Source organism: Lepisosteus oculatus, chromosome 5 (assembly GCF_040954835.1).
Source record: "Lepisosteus oculatus isolate fLepOcu1 chromosome 5, fLepOcu1.hap2, whole genome shotgun sequence".
Lineage (NCBI taxonomy): Eukaryota > Metazoa > Chordata > Actinopteri > Semionotiformes > Lepisosteidae > Lepisosteus > Lepisosteus oculatus.
In genome coordinates, this window is record NC_090700.1 from 580766 (window position 1) to 594883 (window position 14118).

General features: G+C 41.1%; 1 protein-coding gene across 1 annotated transcript; it reads right to left on the minus strand.

The window, feature by feature from the left end:
- Positions 1-6170: 6170 nt before the first annotated feature.
- On the minus strand, positions 6171-11408 carry LOC102692873 (collagenase 3). The gene is made up of 10 exons (XM_006627723.3): positions 11262-11408; positions 10569-10810; positions 10006-10154; positions 9706-9831; positions 9429-9584; positions 8857-8977; positions 8264-8397; positions 7700-7859; positions 6991-7094; positions 6171-6764 (listed from the first exon to the last, which is right to left on the minus strand). The coding sequence occupies exons 1-10, from the start codon at positions 11367-11369 to the stop codon at positions 6664-6666; spliced, it is 1401 nt and encodes a 466-aa protein (XP_006627786.3). The 5' UTR covers positions 11370-11408; the 3' UTR covers positions 6171-6663.
- Positions 11409-14118: the final 2710 nt, after the last annotated feature.

The window sequence follows — 14118 nt, forward strand, 5'->3', positions numbered from 1 at the left end:
CAGGTGATTCACTGCTCTTGTCACCTTGACCAAGCTCCTGCACCTGAACTGTCCCAGTAACACACACCACACCCTTCACCACCCTTATTATCCGATACAATAGTATAATTGCTGAAAATATCAAGTCCTAAACCCTTTACTAGTTAATAATTGCCTAATTCGCCTCTAGTGTGGCTATTTACAAGAATTTTAAAAGTTTCTAGTGGCTTGGGATTGAGCTAACGTGTGGTCTCTTCTTGTTCGACACCTTTGCTTTGCTCGTTTGTTGGCTTGCACTTGTGCAGAGCAAGCGGCTGCAGGCTGGCTCCCGTCTGACCGGGACGCTGAGAGCACTTCCAGCTCTGTGTTTGAGTTGTTAAGGCTGTGCCAGGGTAGCAGTCCTGTCTGCAGGCGGCATCGGTCTTCCTCGGGCTCATACTTCATACACGTGCTGTTTCCTCAGGGCTTAAAGGGCCTGATACAGTCATCATCTCCCTCCACTTAGATGACACTTAAATCATTAATTTATTTCCCAGATCCTTCTTAAAACACATACTAACCACTGCAATATGTGTGTGGAGACAAACACAAGTAGGAACTGTGGTTTCTGAGGTGGGGAAGGGCATCTAGCTTGTTTGGTATTTAGTAGCAAATTGTACCAAGGATCGAGTGGAGAGTTTGCTTGTGAAGAAATGGGATTGAATTTGTTATGTTGCTATTTATTAATTATCTTCAAATTAATAAATTTTCCTAAGAAGACATGCATATATATTTCAAAAGCATGGCTGTGTAGCTTGTTAGATACTCCCCTTATCCTTTGTGTAAAGAAGTGCCTCTTGTTCTGCAACGTCCTCAGCGATCCTCTCAAACAGAATAATAATCCTTCCACAATTTGGACAGCTCACTCTGTTGCTATTATTTCAAGAGAAATTTAGATTGTGTCAAGTATTTCTTCTCTTCCTCCAAAAGAATAGATAACTGATAAATGTCTATGTAGTGTCACATCCAGCTGTCACTTGCGGTTGATGTCTAGGTTGCAGGTTGCAGTGCTTCCAGTTCACACGACAGATAGTGTCAAAGTCCTTGCAACTCACACATGTGACAGCTAATTCATCTCTTATCAAGAAAGTCTTTCCTTTCATATGGGAATTTTTTTCAGCTGTGTCACTATGTGGTGCACACGTATTGGACCAAATGCTTCATCGTTAATTTCCTGACGATATTTACTGTGGGACCTCTGGCAGCAACAACTGAAAAAACAATTTAAAAAACAGTTTCCTACACCTCTGTTATTTACATATATTTCAAAAGCACCCATGTCTCATAGAAGTCAAAAAACATGGGTTTGATTTTTAATTTTTTGCTTGTGTTGGATTTGATTATCAGCTGATTGTGTTAAGATTATTCTGGGAAATAGACGCTTTGGAAAGGAGCAGCAGTTGCCTCTCAGTATACTGTGTAGTTCATAAGCAAAAGAATCAAACCAAACATCAGTCTTTGGTTTGGCCACCCACTGATTGCACAGATCATTTACTGGAAACCTGAATCTTATAAATATCCTGTTGTTTGCATCTGCAGTTAATCTGGATTCCGAGGGAAAGACTGCTGATGATAAACAGGGTTGAGCCACAGTAAATTCCAAGGTTTCTGAAATGGCTGACTTGCACCAGGCAATAACGCTATCCCATCAAATGCCAGGTAACCAAGACCAATCATTCTTCAACCTCTAGACATACTGTTTTAACACCCGGACCAGGGCAGGAGCAAAGGGAACTCTAGCTCACCAACAATGTGGACCATGAGGGATCACAGAAATGTTCTATAGTTGCCCAAAAATGAGAATATATGACAAATTAATCTGTGTGAAAAAGCAGTTACTCATTTCTTTTGGTTTTAAGAAAATGCATTTCGCTTGTGATCAAATATGTAAGAAAAAAATATTTTTTATGGAATTAGTTTTTACTTCTTCCCTGTTCTTCCCCACATCCCTGCAGTGTGCCCCCATGAAACAGAGAAAAGGAGACACTTCTTTACACAAGGGGTTGTGGGAGTATGCAACCAGCTACTAATCTGTATCCATGAGATTCTCAGACCTATTAACTAAATAACCACACAGACTCTGGACCAAATGACACCTCTCTTTTGTCACATTCTCATGTCCACAAAAATTACATTTAAAGCTGCGTAAAAATGCTTGTCAACTTTGTAAAGCATTTTCAAGATTGTTTCTTTTGTTTTCTAGTTTTTTGTTTTAGTTGTGTGCTGTTTCTTTCAGTCAGGTTGGCCGTGTAGGTCATGCTCTCGGTATATCCGGCTTTGGAAACACTGGGAAGAGGGCTGAGCTTTTGCATGAAAGTTTGTGGCCAATGGAGCTCCACTGACAGCTGCTGTTAAACTATCTTTACTTTGGAATTTTTGTGTTAACAGCCTTTGTGTTTATTCCTCAAAACTGTGGCATGTATACAGAAGTATCCTCGATCACTCAGCATGTGAAATACTGAAATAAATCAGTAATACGGGATGCAAGATCAGATCCCGACCCTCTGCCCTGGGTGTTTTCACCTTGTTGTGCATGAAGTTGCAGAAAGTGTGGATTCCCATGCTGCTGGCTCTTCCAGGGAACAGCGCGCGGTCTGAGGTGGCGGCAGTGGTTTGGTTGCTCAGCATGATGGTGCTTCCTCAAAGCCACCCAGTTCCCTCAGGCTGACCCAGTATACTGTAGGAGACAGCTTCTGCTTCTTGCAGAAACTCTGTATTCTTGCGTACTACTGTATTTCTTAAGGAAAGAGGGAACTATATAAGCTATATCAATCCATATCTACTCAGTGTTTGAAAACAATAAAAAAGCTGAAAAAATGATTGGGAAAATACAGTAGTGTAACACATCCTGTAGGATTTAAAACTTTTCAAATTGTATATCTTGGACCTCAATTGGAATATTGTGTTCAGTTATGGAAAAGGTTTTTTTTTTTTAAAGAAGTCAATGTAATTTCTAGATTACAGGTGATGTCTTCATCAGACATTTTCCAGAACTGAATCTTTTTATCCTGGGTCAAAGTAAGGTTGTCTAGATCTAGATTAAAGGTATTGAGATAATCAGACCTTCGAATCAACAATAATACATGAACATGGACAGACAAGTACAAAATAAGTTAAGGAGCATTCAGAATTGAAAAAAGAGACACTTCTTAGAAAAGTGCTCTGTGGGTCTGGAACACATTACACAGCTTTTGGTTAACATTTGATCCATTTTAGTCTTTATTAAGTCTAGGAATGTTTCATTTCCAGTTCATTTATTGCAACAGAGAATAGGGTATTGTCATGACTTTTGTTGCCAAAAGAGTTTTTCCCATGTAAAGTAATTATTTTGCAGAGCATTTGGCTGGAGATGATAAGATGTTAGTGATTGTCTGTCTTTCAGGATGTGTCCAGTTCTCTACAGAGCTGGTGTCCTTTCACTATCTGCCTGTTGATAATTGCTTGGGCAGTGGCTCTCAAAAACAGGTTTGCTTCAGTCATATGAACATCAACCAGCTAATCTTCATTATACAGGATGGGTATGGTTGTGTTGTGACTAAAATCACAGCTTTTTAAATGTCTATTTGTGCAGATTCTTAATCAACAAATTAAAAAAATGTTATTGAAATACCAACCACTGAGAACATTGTGTTTTTTTAAAATGATGACTCGAGTTCAGTATTTTGTTAGTGCAAGGAACACTAGTACTTAAACATCATGCCTGTTTGCTCACAATTTGAAATGTAAGTAGTATTATGCCTCAAATGAGATACCAATGTAAAAGAGGCTGTTCTGTTTTTATTGTACATCAGTATTTATATGTCTCTGCGATCGGGGGCAACGTGTTGTAAAGATACAGGTCTCGTTTGAACACATGGTCCCTGCACGCCGTTAAAAGCTGATGGACAGGACAGTGGCGAAACTGAGAGGGAAGTGTTCTCCTCAGGAACATGAAGGCTGTCTGGCAATGGCTCTGTATTTTGGCTCAACTCTGCATGGCTCTGGCTTCTGCACTGCATTTGGACAAAACGAGCGATGAAGACCTGAGGTATTTCTCCTTTAAAGTCCCACGTCTGTGGTGTTTTTACCAAAACATTGGATAATATTTGATCAGAGTTTAATTTACTTTGCAGTTTTAAGTGATGTTCAACTTGAATCTGATTAAAACAATACACACCCCACTCCTTGATTAATGATTCTTTGTGTTTTGTATCATTCTATTGTACAGTTTAGGCTGCACTTGAAAATGTCTTTTAAGTTCAAAGCAGACTCATAATAACAAAGACTTTGATGTATTGCTGTTTTGTTTTAGCCTGTCATTGTGAGAACAAATCTATTAATAACAGCAGAATAACACTTGCAAAATTACCAATGCAGTTAAGGGACATTTTATTTTAATTTGGATTAGTTTTATTCTTTATTAAGTTCTGAAAATGTTAATTCCAGCTAATTTTGTATTAGTAAAGAGGGTATTGTCACAACCAGTATTTGATAAGAAACACCACCTTTAGATTAAAAACATTTTCCTTCAAATTTGTTCAATTCACCTTTGCAGTTAATTATTTGAAAGGCGCCTAAAGGGACAACAAACTGTACTAAAACCTTTAAAATAATTTCCGACATTCCTAATCTTGTCTCTGACACATTTAGGCTTTTATGAGGAAAACTGTGAGAACACTTCAGTTTTTTCATATAGATTTTTTTTCTTATTTTATTAGCTTTGTGAGCAGCTCATGAGATTTTTACTCAAGAAACTCTGACGAATCCCTTAATTCATGAAGTTCATGATTCATGAATCTTTCTATACTTGCAATGTCCTCCTGACTGAACTTGTGATTAGTAATGTTGTCTCAATAAGTGATGCCTTGTGGTTGAAGAGACTATGAAGGCAGCGGTATAATGCTCCAATGCTCCAAGCCAGTAAAATGTAGAAAATTGGTGTTGATCAGAAACAAATGGTCCAGAAATATTCATGTTGGTTACAAAGATTCCAGAATTTCATTCCACAATAGAAAGACAATTGGTACTTTGATCTTCATGACCCATTACGTCACTCTCACCTGTACGTCAGATCACGTTTCTCCCGAAGGCCTGCTCGCCCGAGAGGCTGCTGCGGGGGCCTCCTCATGGCCGCCAGGGCCTCCTCTGTGGGCTCCCCGCTCTCCTGCTGCATGAGTTTCAGCCTCTCACGCAGCTGCCCCTCCCTGGCCGCTTCGGGGCTTCAGGCCAGAAAACCTTCTCAAATATCCCTAAAAGGAAGAGTAGGTTATTGATCGGTTTTTTGACCAGCTCTCCACACTTTCTTCCACTCAGTCTTGCTAATTAATTAATAATAATAATAATTGCTTACACTTATATAGTGCTTTTTCTGGACACTCCACTCAAAGTGCTTTACAGGTAAAGGGGACTCCCCTCCACCACCATATATTAGGCTTTTTGCAGAGAATTCCAATGTCTTTATGTAAAGATACTCCAAGGAGATCTTATGTACTTCTCACTGAATCTTCTTTTCACAAAGTTTGCTGTCTTACTGGAGTAGAAACTTTTGACTGTTTGCCAGTGTCTCTGTCACTGTTATTCACTTACATGACTATATTAAAGCCATTTGAGTATTTGTAGTGTAATGTAACTCAATTGTGAGTATTAAGGATGCTCAGAATTCATTTTAAAAATTGCTCCAAGAGCGGCGAAATTGCAACCTGTATTCTTGATTCATTGCTGATAGAACAGCTGGAGGGTTTAAAATGATTGTCCTACCTGATGATTGTTCTACGTTTTAGGATAAGTGTGAATAAAGAAATATAATCCCTGAGCACCTGCTAAACCGAATGTCTTTAAATGTAATTTCCTATAGTATGTTGTTTGTCACTGAGAGCACTCCTCAGATATGGCTCTGTTTCTGTGCATCTATCAGGATAGGACTAAACCTAAAGTTCTGTTTTAAAGACTTTTGAAGTTTTTAACCACTAATGTACAATAAAATGCTTTTTATTTGTAGATTTGTTAACTAATAAGATTGTTACCAGCTATGATTGTCGTTGTGTCCTGTCGATGCAAAAGAAGCCAATTGCTGACCTGTCCTTTGTCGGTAGTGTCAGGAATGATCCTGGATTCAGAATTACACTGTTTATTTTTATTGGACATACAGAACACACTAGACAAAGGGAACAGTATTGTGTTGAGATTTTTATTATTTCTGTTTTTCCTTTTCTCAGGCTTTAAGTGCTCAAACCACTGAAATTAACCACCACAGTTCAGTTCAGTTCTTTAATAAACTCAATAAGTCCATTCTATATTCCACACAGCACTCCTCCTCTCTCTCATACACATACAATACAAATTGGTTTTCATATCCTTCTTAAGAAATAAGAAGCTACTTCTTTCACATACACCATGAACCACAGAAATGGAAAATCCCCTCATTTTGCTATGACTCCTGTAACTCAGAAATACAGAAGAACACATGCAGAATAAATTGGGGATTTTTCAGTCACGTAATAATTTATTTAACAAAATCAATAATTTAATAACATTTGGCCTCAGACCAAAATTAAATAACTGAACTCTGGTTTCCAGACCAGACATGGCTTGAAGTTTCAACAAACTATAAAATAAAGTTTTTTGAAAAAAAGATGTGCAGAAATGTTATTTTTTCCTTGTTGGGTTTTAGCAGTTGAGAATGGAGTTTGTCCTCAGGATGCGAAGAACTTTGCGTGCTCTGTAGTTGTACTCAAACTGTATTGCACCCCGGTAGAAATACAAATATCCTGGCAGGAAAAAAAAAACAAGATAACTTGTTCAGCTTGAGTTGTAACATAAAAGTGTATTCAAGAAAGCCAGCATCAGTGAAGATCATACACAAAACTCCTAAAAATCTGCATTATTTTAGGTTCCCAAGTTCTGCCTTTTTAGTGCAGCTAATATCTGTCTCTTCTCCAGCCAAAGACAGCAGACACTTCTCTGACAGGTCCATAGAAGAGCTTGGTTACCCACCGTATTTGTAGGAGACAGCATCCATCTCTTCCCCAATCCCCGGGAAATCGTCTTCTATTGACCTGGGATACCCTGGGTCCATGGTCCCACTACTCTCATCATAGCTGAGAGAGGAACAGACATCAGTCATTTCATTCGTGCTCATACTCGGACAAGGGAGAAATTATGAACGTAACGTAAGAAAATCTCAGCCTAAGTGAAGTCCATCTGGCCCTTCCAGCTCCTTTAGTTGCGAGTTGATAATCAGTATGAGCTGCCCCTTGAAAGAACTCCAGTTCAACATGGTTGGCTGGCTTGCTCCTCTCTGCAACAGCCCCTCCATTGGAGTATATTATTGTGTCACCGCATCATCGATAGTGTAGAGCTGTACTATGGTCTCACCTCAGTTGAAGTGTGGTTTCCTACGGTTTCAGTTTCAATGTGATTTACTACTATATTGCAGAGGAATACCCTGATTTACCGCAGTGAATTAATAACATTTATTGTCACATTGTGGCATTCCCATGGTCCACTGTTTAAAAGCACGGTGAAAGCACAAGTGTGGTAAGCCACTGTGAGACCCCAGTGAGTACCACTTAAAGGAGCAATAGACATCCGCCTGCCTCTTGGGGAACCTAGAGGAAACCATGTGAGATCAGGCGTCTGTGATTCACGCTCTGTGCAGCTGTGTCAGGGGATGGATCATGGTGCTCAGACTGCTGATACTGACCTCCAGTAGTCTTCGTCTGTGAAGAGCAGGGTCTTCCCACTGTCCTCCATGTAAACAGCAGCGTCGATCCTGCGGATGCTTTTCGGAAGGCCCAGCTTGTGAATGTACTTTGGGTAGCCTTCCACCAGGTTGTACCCGTTGAGAGCCCACATCCTGATACCTGGGGAGAAGTCACCACACAGACAGCCCTTCAACCAGCAGAAGCTTGCAGTTTTCTTACATTCGATCGGCACATTTCTTAAAGGAAAGACACGTTGATGAGATTTTCACTATGTTGTGTTACATCTGAGCCCTCCAGCCCTTGACAAAACACAGTCCATAGGAGAAACGTGTCAGTTGTCCACCTGATAACTCCTTACTAGGCATTTCTTACACAGGTGGAGTGCGCACAGCACAACATTACTACGGAGAGGAAGGTAGAGAACTGTGCGTACTGCGTTCAGGAAAGAATGAATAAAACACACAATGAGAGGAATGTGAACTACTGTGTAGAGTACAGCACGCACAGTACAGTATACAGTCTGTCCCATAGCTGCACAGTGCTGATTGTAGTAGAAAACCAACCTTTAAATATGAAAACGAGGTCTTTCACAGGATTTTCATAGGCTGCGTCAATCTTGTTTGGAATAGATGGCCAGGTCATCTTAATGAGCGTTTGCTCGGGTTCCACCATCTGGGGGTGCAAGCGCCAGTAGAACCTGGGACACAGACGCAGTCAGCTGCACCAGCCCGCCAACACAAAGCACAGAGCCCCACAGAAACTGGCACTAGAAGACACCTGCAGAGCAGAACCACTGCCAGCTGCTGGTTAATGTACCTCCCAACCCAGTCTGACTGGTGCAGGAGCTCTGAGGTGAAGGTCTAACAAACTTCTCCTGCAGCACTTCAGTCACGCAAAGTCATTACCCACCAAAGATCACATTCCACAAATCAGGTAAAGCAGTTAAGTTATTCTATGACTTTTTTATGACAAATGAAAGTGCACACTTTCATAATGCTTCATTAGCTTCATTAGCTTATCAGTTGTTCAATGTTAAATTTTGTTAATCATCAGTAGTTTGTTTAAAATTTTGGATCTTTACGTAAAAAGTAATATTTATATTGCACATCACTGCTCTTATATAGCAAGTGGTTACAGAGGCGTTTTCAGACGCTACCTGTCCTTAAAGATGATTGTTTCCCCTCTGAGTTCAGTCACTGCATCAAAGGTCAACATGGGGTCACATTTGTCTGGGGCGTCAGGCTTGGGTTTCACTTTTCGATGGTCGGGGTTCGGGCCTGCATTTGAGAATGACCCACAAAAAAAAATGACTTTGTGCAAAATTTAACAAAAATACCTCTGTATTTCAGAAACATATATAAGCATGGCATTTAGAAAAATATTAAAAAGGGAAAAACTTTCTGAAATATGACTGCAAAAAATAAATTCCAAAGTTAACACTGCAGCCACCTCAAATTATTTGCATATGGATGCTGAGATCGGTGCTTAGTTTTATCAGAACTCCTGTAGAATCCCCAGGTGGCAGAGCACAGCCGACAGCCCACTGGATCATCTTGGCCACATGCAAGCCTGCAGTGTCGTCAGCGAGAGTCACACCACTGCTCAAGCCAGCGCTAACCCTCCTTCAGGGCTCCTGGGAGCAGCACCGCGGTTCTCACAAGTGTGGACACGGGTTCTCACTGTCCCTGTGCGGCACAGGATAACCGGCGAGCTCAGTTCCCCACTTGCCGTAGAGAGCCTGTATTCCGTGCATGTCGTCCTCAGCGAGGGGGAAGCCCCGGGAGTAAGAGTACACTGGGAACATCAGAGCCCCCGGGTCCGAGGAGTGGGCGAGGCCCAGAGCGTGGCCAAACTCATGGGCTGCAACGACGAACAAGTTGTAGCCTACGCAGGAGACACAGAGCACACTGTATTAGTGAGGGCACAGCTCTTTTCAGTGGGCTTGCTCGGGCTACATGGGTGCCATGGCTGGAAGCTAAAATACAAGCCCTGAGAATTACTGTACCACTCGAGTCGGTTGACCATGTTTCGTCTTCGTCAAAATGCGTGTCTCCCCCAATCCCATTCCCTGGAGGGTAGGCGTGGGCCAGCAAGCCGTTGGGCCCATCAAAGGGATTAAAGTCTCCGTGTTCTGCGGCAGGAAGGAAGATCAGGGTTAGACACAGAGTACAGCTGGAAATGGGGATTCAATTAAACATCCTATCGCCGTCCTCCAGCTGGGCAGAAATGGCTCTGAAACACATCTCCCAGGTACCACACAACTGTCACCGTGCTGTGAATCTGGCGTGGAGGGAAGGAAGGTTACCTTTTGCTCCAAAGGCTATCATGATGTCTGCAGTACCGTTGTGTATCTTCTTGAAAACCAGAGGGGTCACATCACTCCATGCTTTGAGAGCATTATGGATCGCCCTGTCCACTTCAGAAGGTTTCAGATCTGGGGTGTAATTTACAATCCTGAAGCAAACAGTAATAAAAAAAAATCAAAGAACATCTACTCTAGTCAGGTTAGGAGAGAGCATTTTGCATCCTAATTTTATAATACAGAAAACAAAAATTAAAATGTTATTCATTTGGAGTTGACTAGTCAGGAAGTACTGTAAGTTCTACTGTTTAATACACATTGCGGGTAAATTCAAATTATTCCTCTATAGTAAGTTATATGAGTAAAAAACATATATATATATAACATATTCAGAAACATTAATAACGGAAGCTTTCCTTTTGGTACTGTACGTTAGACTGCTTCTAACAGTGAATTTGTGGCATATCTAACTCAATGCTCTTCTGAAACACAATGGCAGCTTAGAAAATATTTCAAAACACTGGCACGTCTTTCCAGGTGACGTAGCCCAGCTGTGACCGTCCTACCTGAAGGTCACATTGTTGTTTCTCCATTTGAGATTCCTGGGGAAGAGATTATACTCCCCCACGTCAGGGACCCCACACCGGGGCATGTTCATGACAGCCAGCGTGTCGGGGTCCAGCTGTCCGGTCACCTCCAGCCCCAAGAAACCCTGCATCTCCTGGATCTTCAGCTGCACAGAGTCGGGGGACCCCGGCTGCCCCCGCAGACCAGGTGGGGAGAGGCCATAGAACCTGCGGAGGTACTTCTGCAGACACACACACAAGGAGCCAGGCTAAGAAGATAGACAAGACTTTCTTGGAGACTAAACGTTTTCAACTTGGAAGAGATTTTACATTTTCGTGTATCTGTACTTCAAGACCATTGCCCAATCGTCAATAGCCTAATATTTTGAAAGAACAAAAAGACTAAATAATTCAACTAACTGCATGTTACAGTACAGTAACAAATTAATACAATGGAGCCCCTCATATTTGTTCAATGTTATTTAAATTGTGTTCGTCTGAGCTGTTTAATTTGTCCCTCTTTATTTTGTCAAAGAAAGAGGTGGTACTCTGGAGGGTTTAAATATGAAGTCTGAATTAAGTGCTAGCTGGATTCCTGACAGGTTATCACTATTTTCTGGGGGTCCTCTCAGAAAATGTGCTCATTCTGACTGAAAGTCAAGGAGACATGATCCTTTAAAAGGCTCAGCTAACCTCTGCAAAAATCCAGTTGTCTTCTTTCTGTTCTGCCTCCTTTCTGGACAAAGGGGCTGCAAAAAGAGGTGAAACTGCCAGAAAAAGCAAGAGTCCGCTGGCCTTCATGGCGCCTCGCTGCAGCGCTGTCCTGGCAGATGTGAGAGTCTGTACAGAGAGCAGGACTATTTATACCTAAGTGCCATCTTTGTCCCATCAACTGATCCAAGTGATTCATTTTCATCCTTCTACCTCCAGGCCACTTCCTCTCTGACATCGGCTCAAAAGTGCTTATAGTGAGTGATTGTGGTTCAGTAAGGAGGTGAACTCCAGGTCTGCAGCTGGGAAGTAACCTGAGAAGATTTACAGACACCTACATGGTATGACTGTACACATACACAGACGTCTAAACAGCTCTCTTTCGCAGATTGCACTGCAGGCAGAATTTGCAAAACTTTCATCATGACACTGCAATGTTATTTTTATGTTGTTGTCTGAAAAGCCCCGCTTACCTTTGCTAAAAAGAACCACTTGCTTTGAATATTTTTTGCTTGTTTAATGACACATTTGCATTCAGTGTACACAACATCTCCACTGCAACGATCAAGAATGATTTTAAATAGAAAGACAAATGCCTGGTCAAATCCCACTCATCATATAGATGATATGTTATTTCTTGATAAACTATACACGTTTCAGGGTGGAAATTTTATATCTTGCAATTTGTACAGACAGATTTAAAATAAAAACATATCAGGTAAGCTGTTTGATGGAATAATATTCAGGAGAAATTGTGATTGAAACACTTATGACATACTTGTTTTTTGTCTGTCATCCTTATGTGTTGCTTCATTACCCAGGCTTGAATCCTCATCTTCTGTAGAAGGAAGCACTCTTGCAAAGCAATTCTGTCTATTGCAAAACTTTACGTTCATTCTTCACATTACATTTGTAGTGTGAATTGCAAACAACAGCATACAGTTCCTTTTTTAATTTTCCCAGGCTTCTGCTAGAAATACACACCGTCAAGTGACTGAGTGACATTATTAGTTGTTAAACAGGATGTACTTATTTAGTTGTCTTGGGACAGATAATCTGGAAAAACTGAGTCAGTCCTGATGCACATTGCCATGCTAACCCAGAGACACCTGATTGACAGCTTTGTGGAGGAGAGGTTACAATTGAGAGGAGGCCATCTAGCCCCTCTTGCCTTTTTGGTTGCTGGCAACTTAATGATCTAAGAAGTTAATTCATGCATACATCCCTTTCTGCAAGGACCCCATAGTCTACAATTCACCCACATGACCGGCAGATGGGCTTCAGACTCCCAGAAGAAGTGTAAAGAAATATCAGAAGACAGTTTATCACCTTTCCAAAAACATGCTCAAGGGTGGAGTCACATTCAGTAGCTCTCCAAGAACAAATAAGAAACTAAAAAAAGTTCAAGTAGGTACTGTAGCTGCGTCAGCATGCATAGACTGCAAAGGAACAAGTAAAGGTTTATTCCTGCTGAAAGGGAAAGAAAAGGGACACAACCTTCTGGCTGTGGAGCCTTCCTCAGGTGTAAGGGATTTACCTGTTCCTAAGAAGCTAGGAGTTTGTCTTGGCACTTTACTTTCTTGCTTTGACTAAAGAGATGTTTTAGGACTTCATTTCCTGTAGAAAGCCTGCGTCTTTGCGAGTGGCTATGCTGGGATGCTGCAGATGGGAGGGGAGATATATTGTGTGCATTTTCTGGGAACAGACTAGACCAAAAAAAATTTAACATGAAGAATATTTTTCAATACTGGAAGGCTTTGTGTTTTTGTTCTTGAACATATATTACGGTAATACAGTATATTATATATCTTGGTAGTGAACATGTATTAAAAAGATGTCATGAAGAAAACGCACGCAGGGCATTAATAAAGGCACGATTCCAAAACATTCTAAAAGCACCCTGCTTGTCCTTCTTTCTTCCCCAATATAAATCCCATGAGCTCTGACTCACAGCTGGGAAAGCCCGGAGAGCAAGGTGCATAGCACAGCTCTATTGTTAGAACATCTGACTCAAGCTGGGGAATAACATTGAACAACAAGCTTACTTACTTAATAGCTGCAAATGACTGAAAAACATAATTTACTCAAAATTAACTGAATTCTTGTTGACATCAAGAATCTTGATTTCTTGGACATTAAACTCTCCCAAAGACGAATAAGAGCCAAATTAGAGGAGGCCATTCAGCCTGTCTTGTTTGCATGGTTGCTAGTAGATCAACAAGGGTCTCGTCCAGTCTTCTCTTGAAAGACCCATGAACCTGCCTGAGCAACACGATTCAGCTGTTTGCTCTGCACTTCCAGCATCCTTTGTGTCAGGAAGGTATCGTATTACCCCTGCTGAATGCATCCTTTCTTAGTTTCTACTCTTTACTCAGCTGAGCCCCTGTTGAGTTCTTTGTAGCCTGAGTAGCCTTTCAAGATTGTCAATGTGGTATTTGTTTTAAGTCCTCTTAGATGTTTTTGCTTAGAACTACAGAAATTCAATAGCACAGTCGTTAATATGGTGGAACTTGAACGGCGTGTTGGTTAAGAGCAGACCTGTGGCAGCTGGAGCAGTCCAGGAAGTAGTGCCTTCCTCAGTGCTCTTCCTCTTCTCACCAGAGCAGCAGGATGACCTCTGGAAGCGTTTCAGCTTGGTCTTCAGTCCTGCTGTTCACATTTACCTAAAATAAAAATAAATGTTAATGTAATAAAATAAAAACAACCTCAAAGAGTCATGGATAGGGGAAGCTGAAATCCCGATCTTTATACTTTTTAAGAAGATCATATATTACAAAGTTGCCAGTTTGTTCTTTAATTTATTTTATATGTGATAGAAAAAACATCAACCTGCCTTTGT

Excerpts from the sequence above, each read along its gene's own strand:
- LOC102692873 (XM_006627723.3), bottom strand. The coding sequence starts at position 11,369 with ATGAAGGCCAGCGGACTCTTGCTTTTTCTGGCAGTTTCACCTCTTTTT. Across the intron at positions 8,978-9,428 it reads CGGAATACAGGCTCTCTACG|GCCCGAACCCCGACCATCGA; the intron begins GCAAGTGGGGAA and ends TCTCAAATGCAG. Across the intron at positions 8,398-8,856 it reads ACAATCATCTTTAAGGACAG|GTTCTACTGGCGCTTGCACC; the intron begins GTAGCGTCTGAA and ends TCTGTGTCCCAG.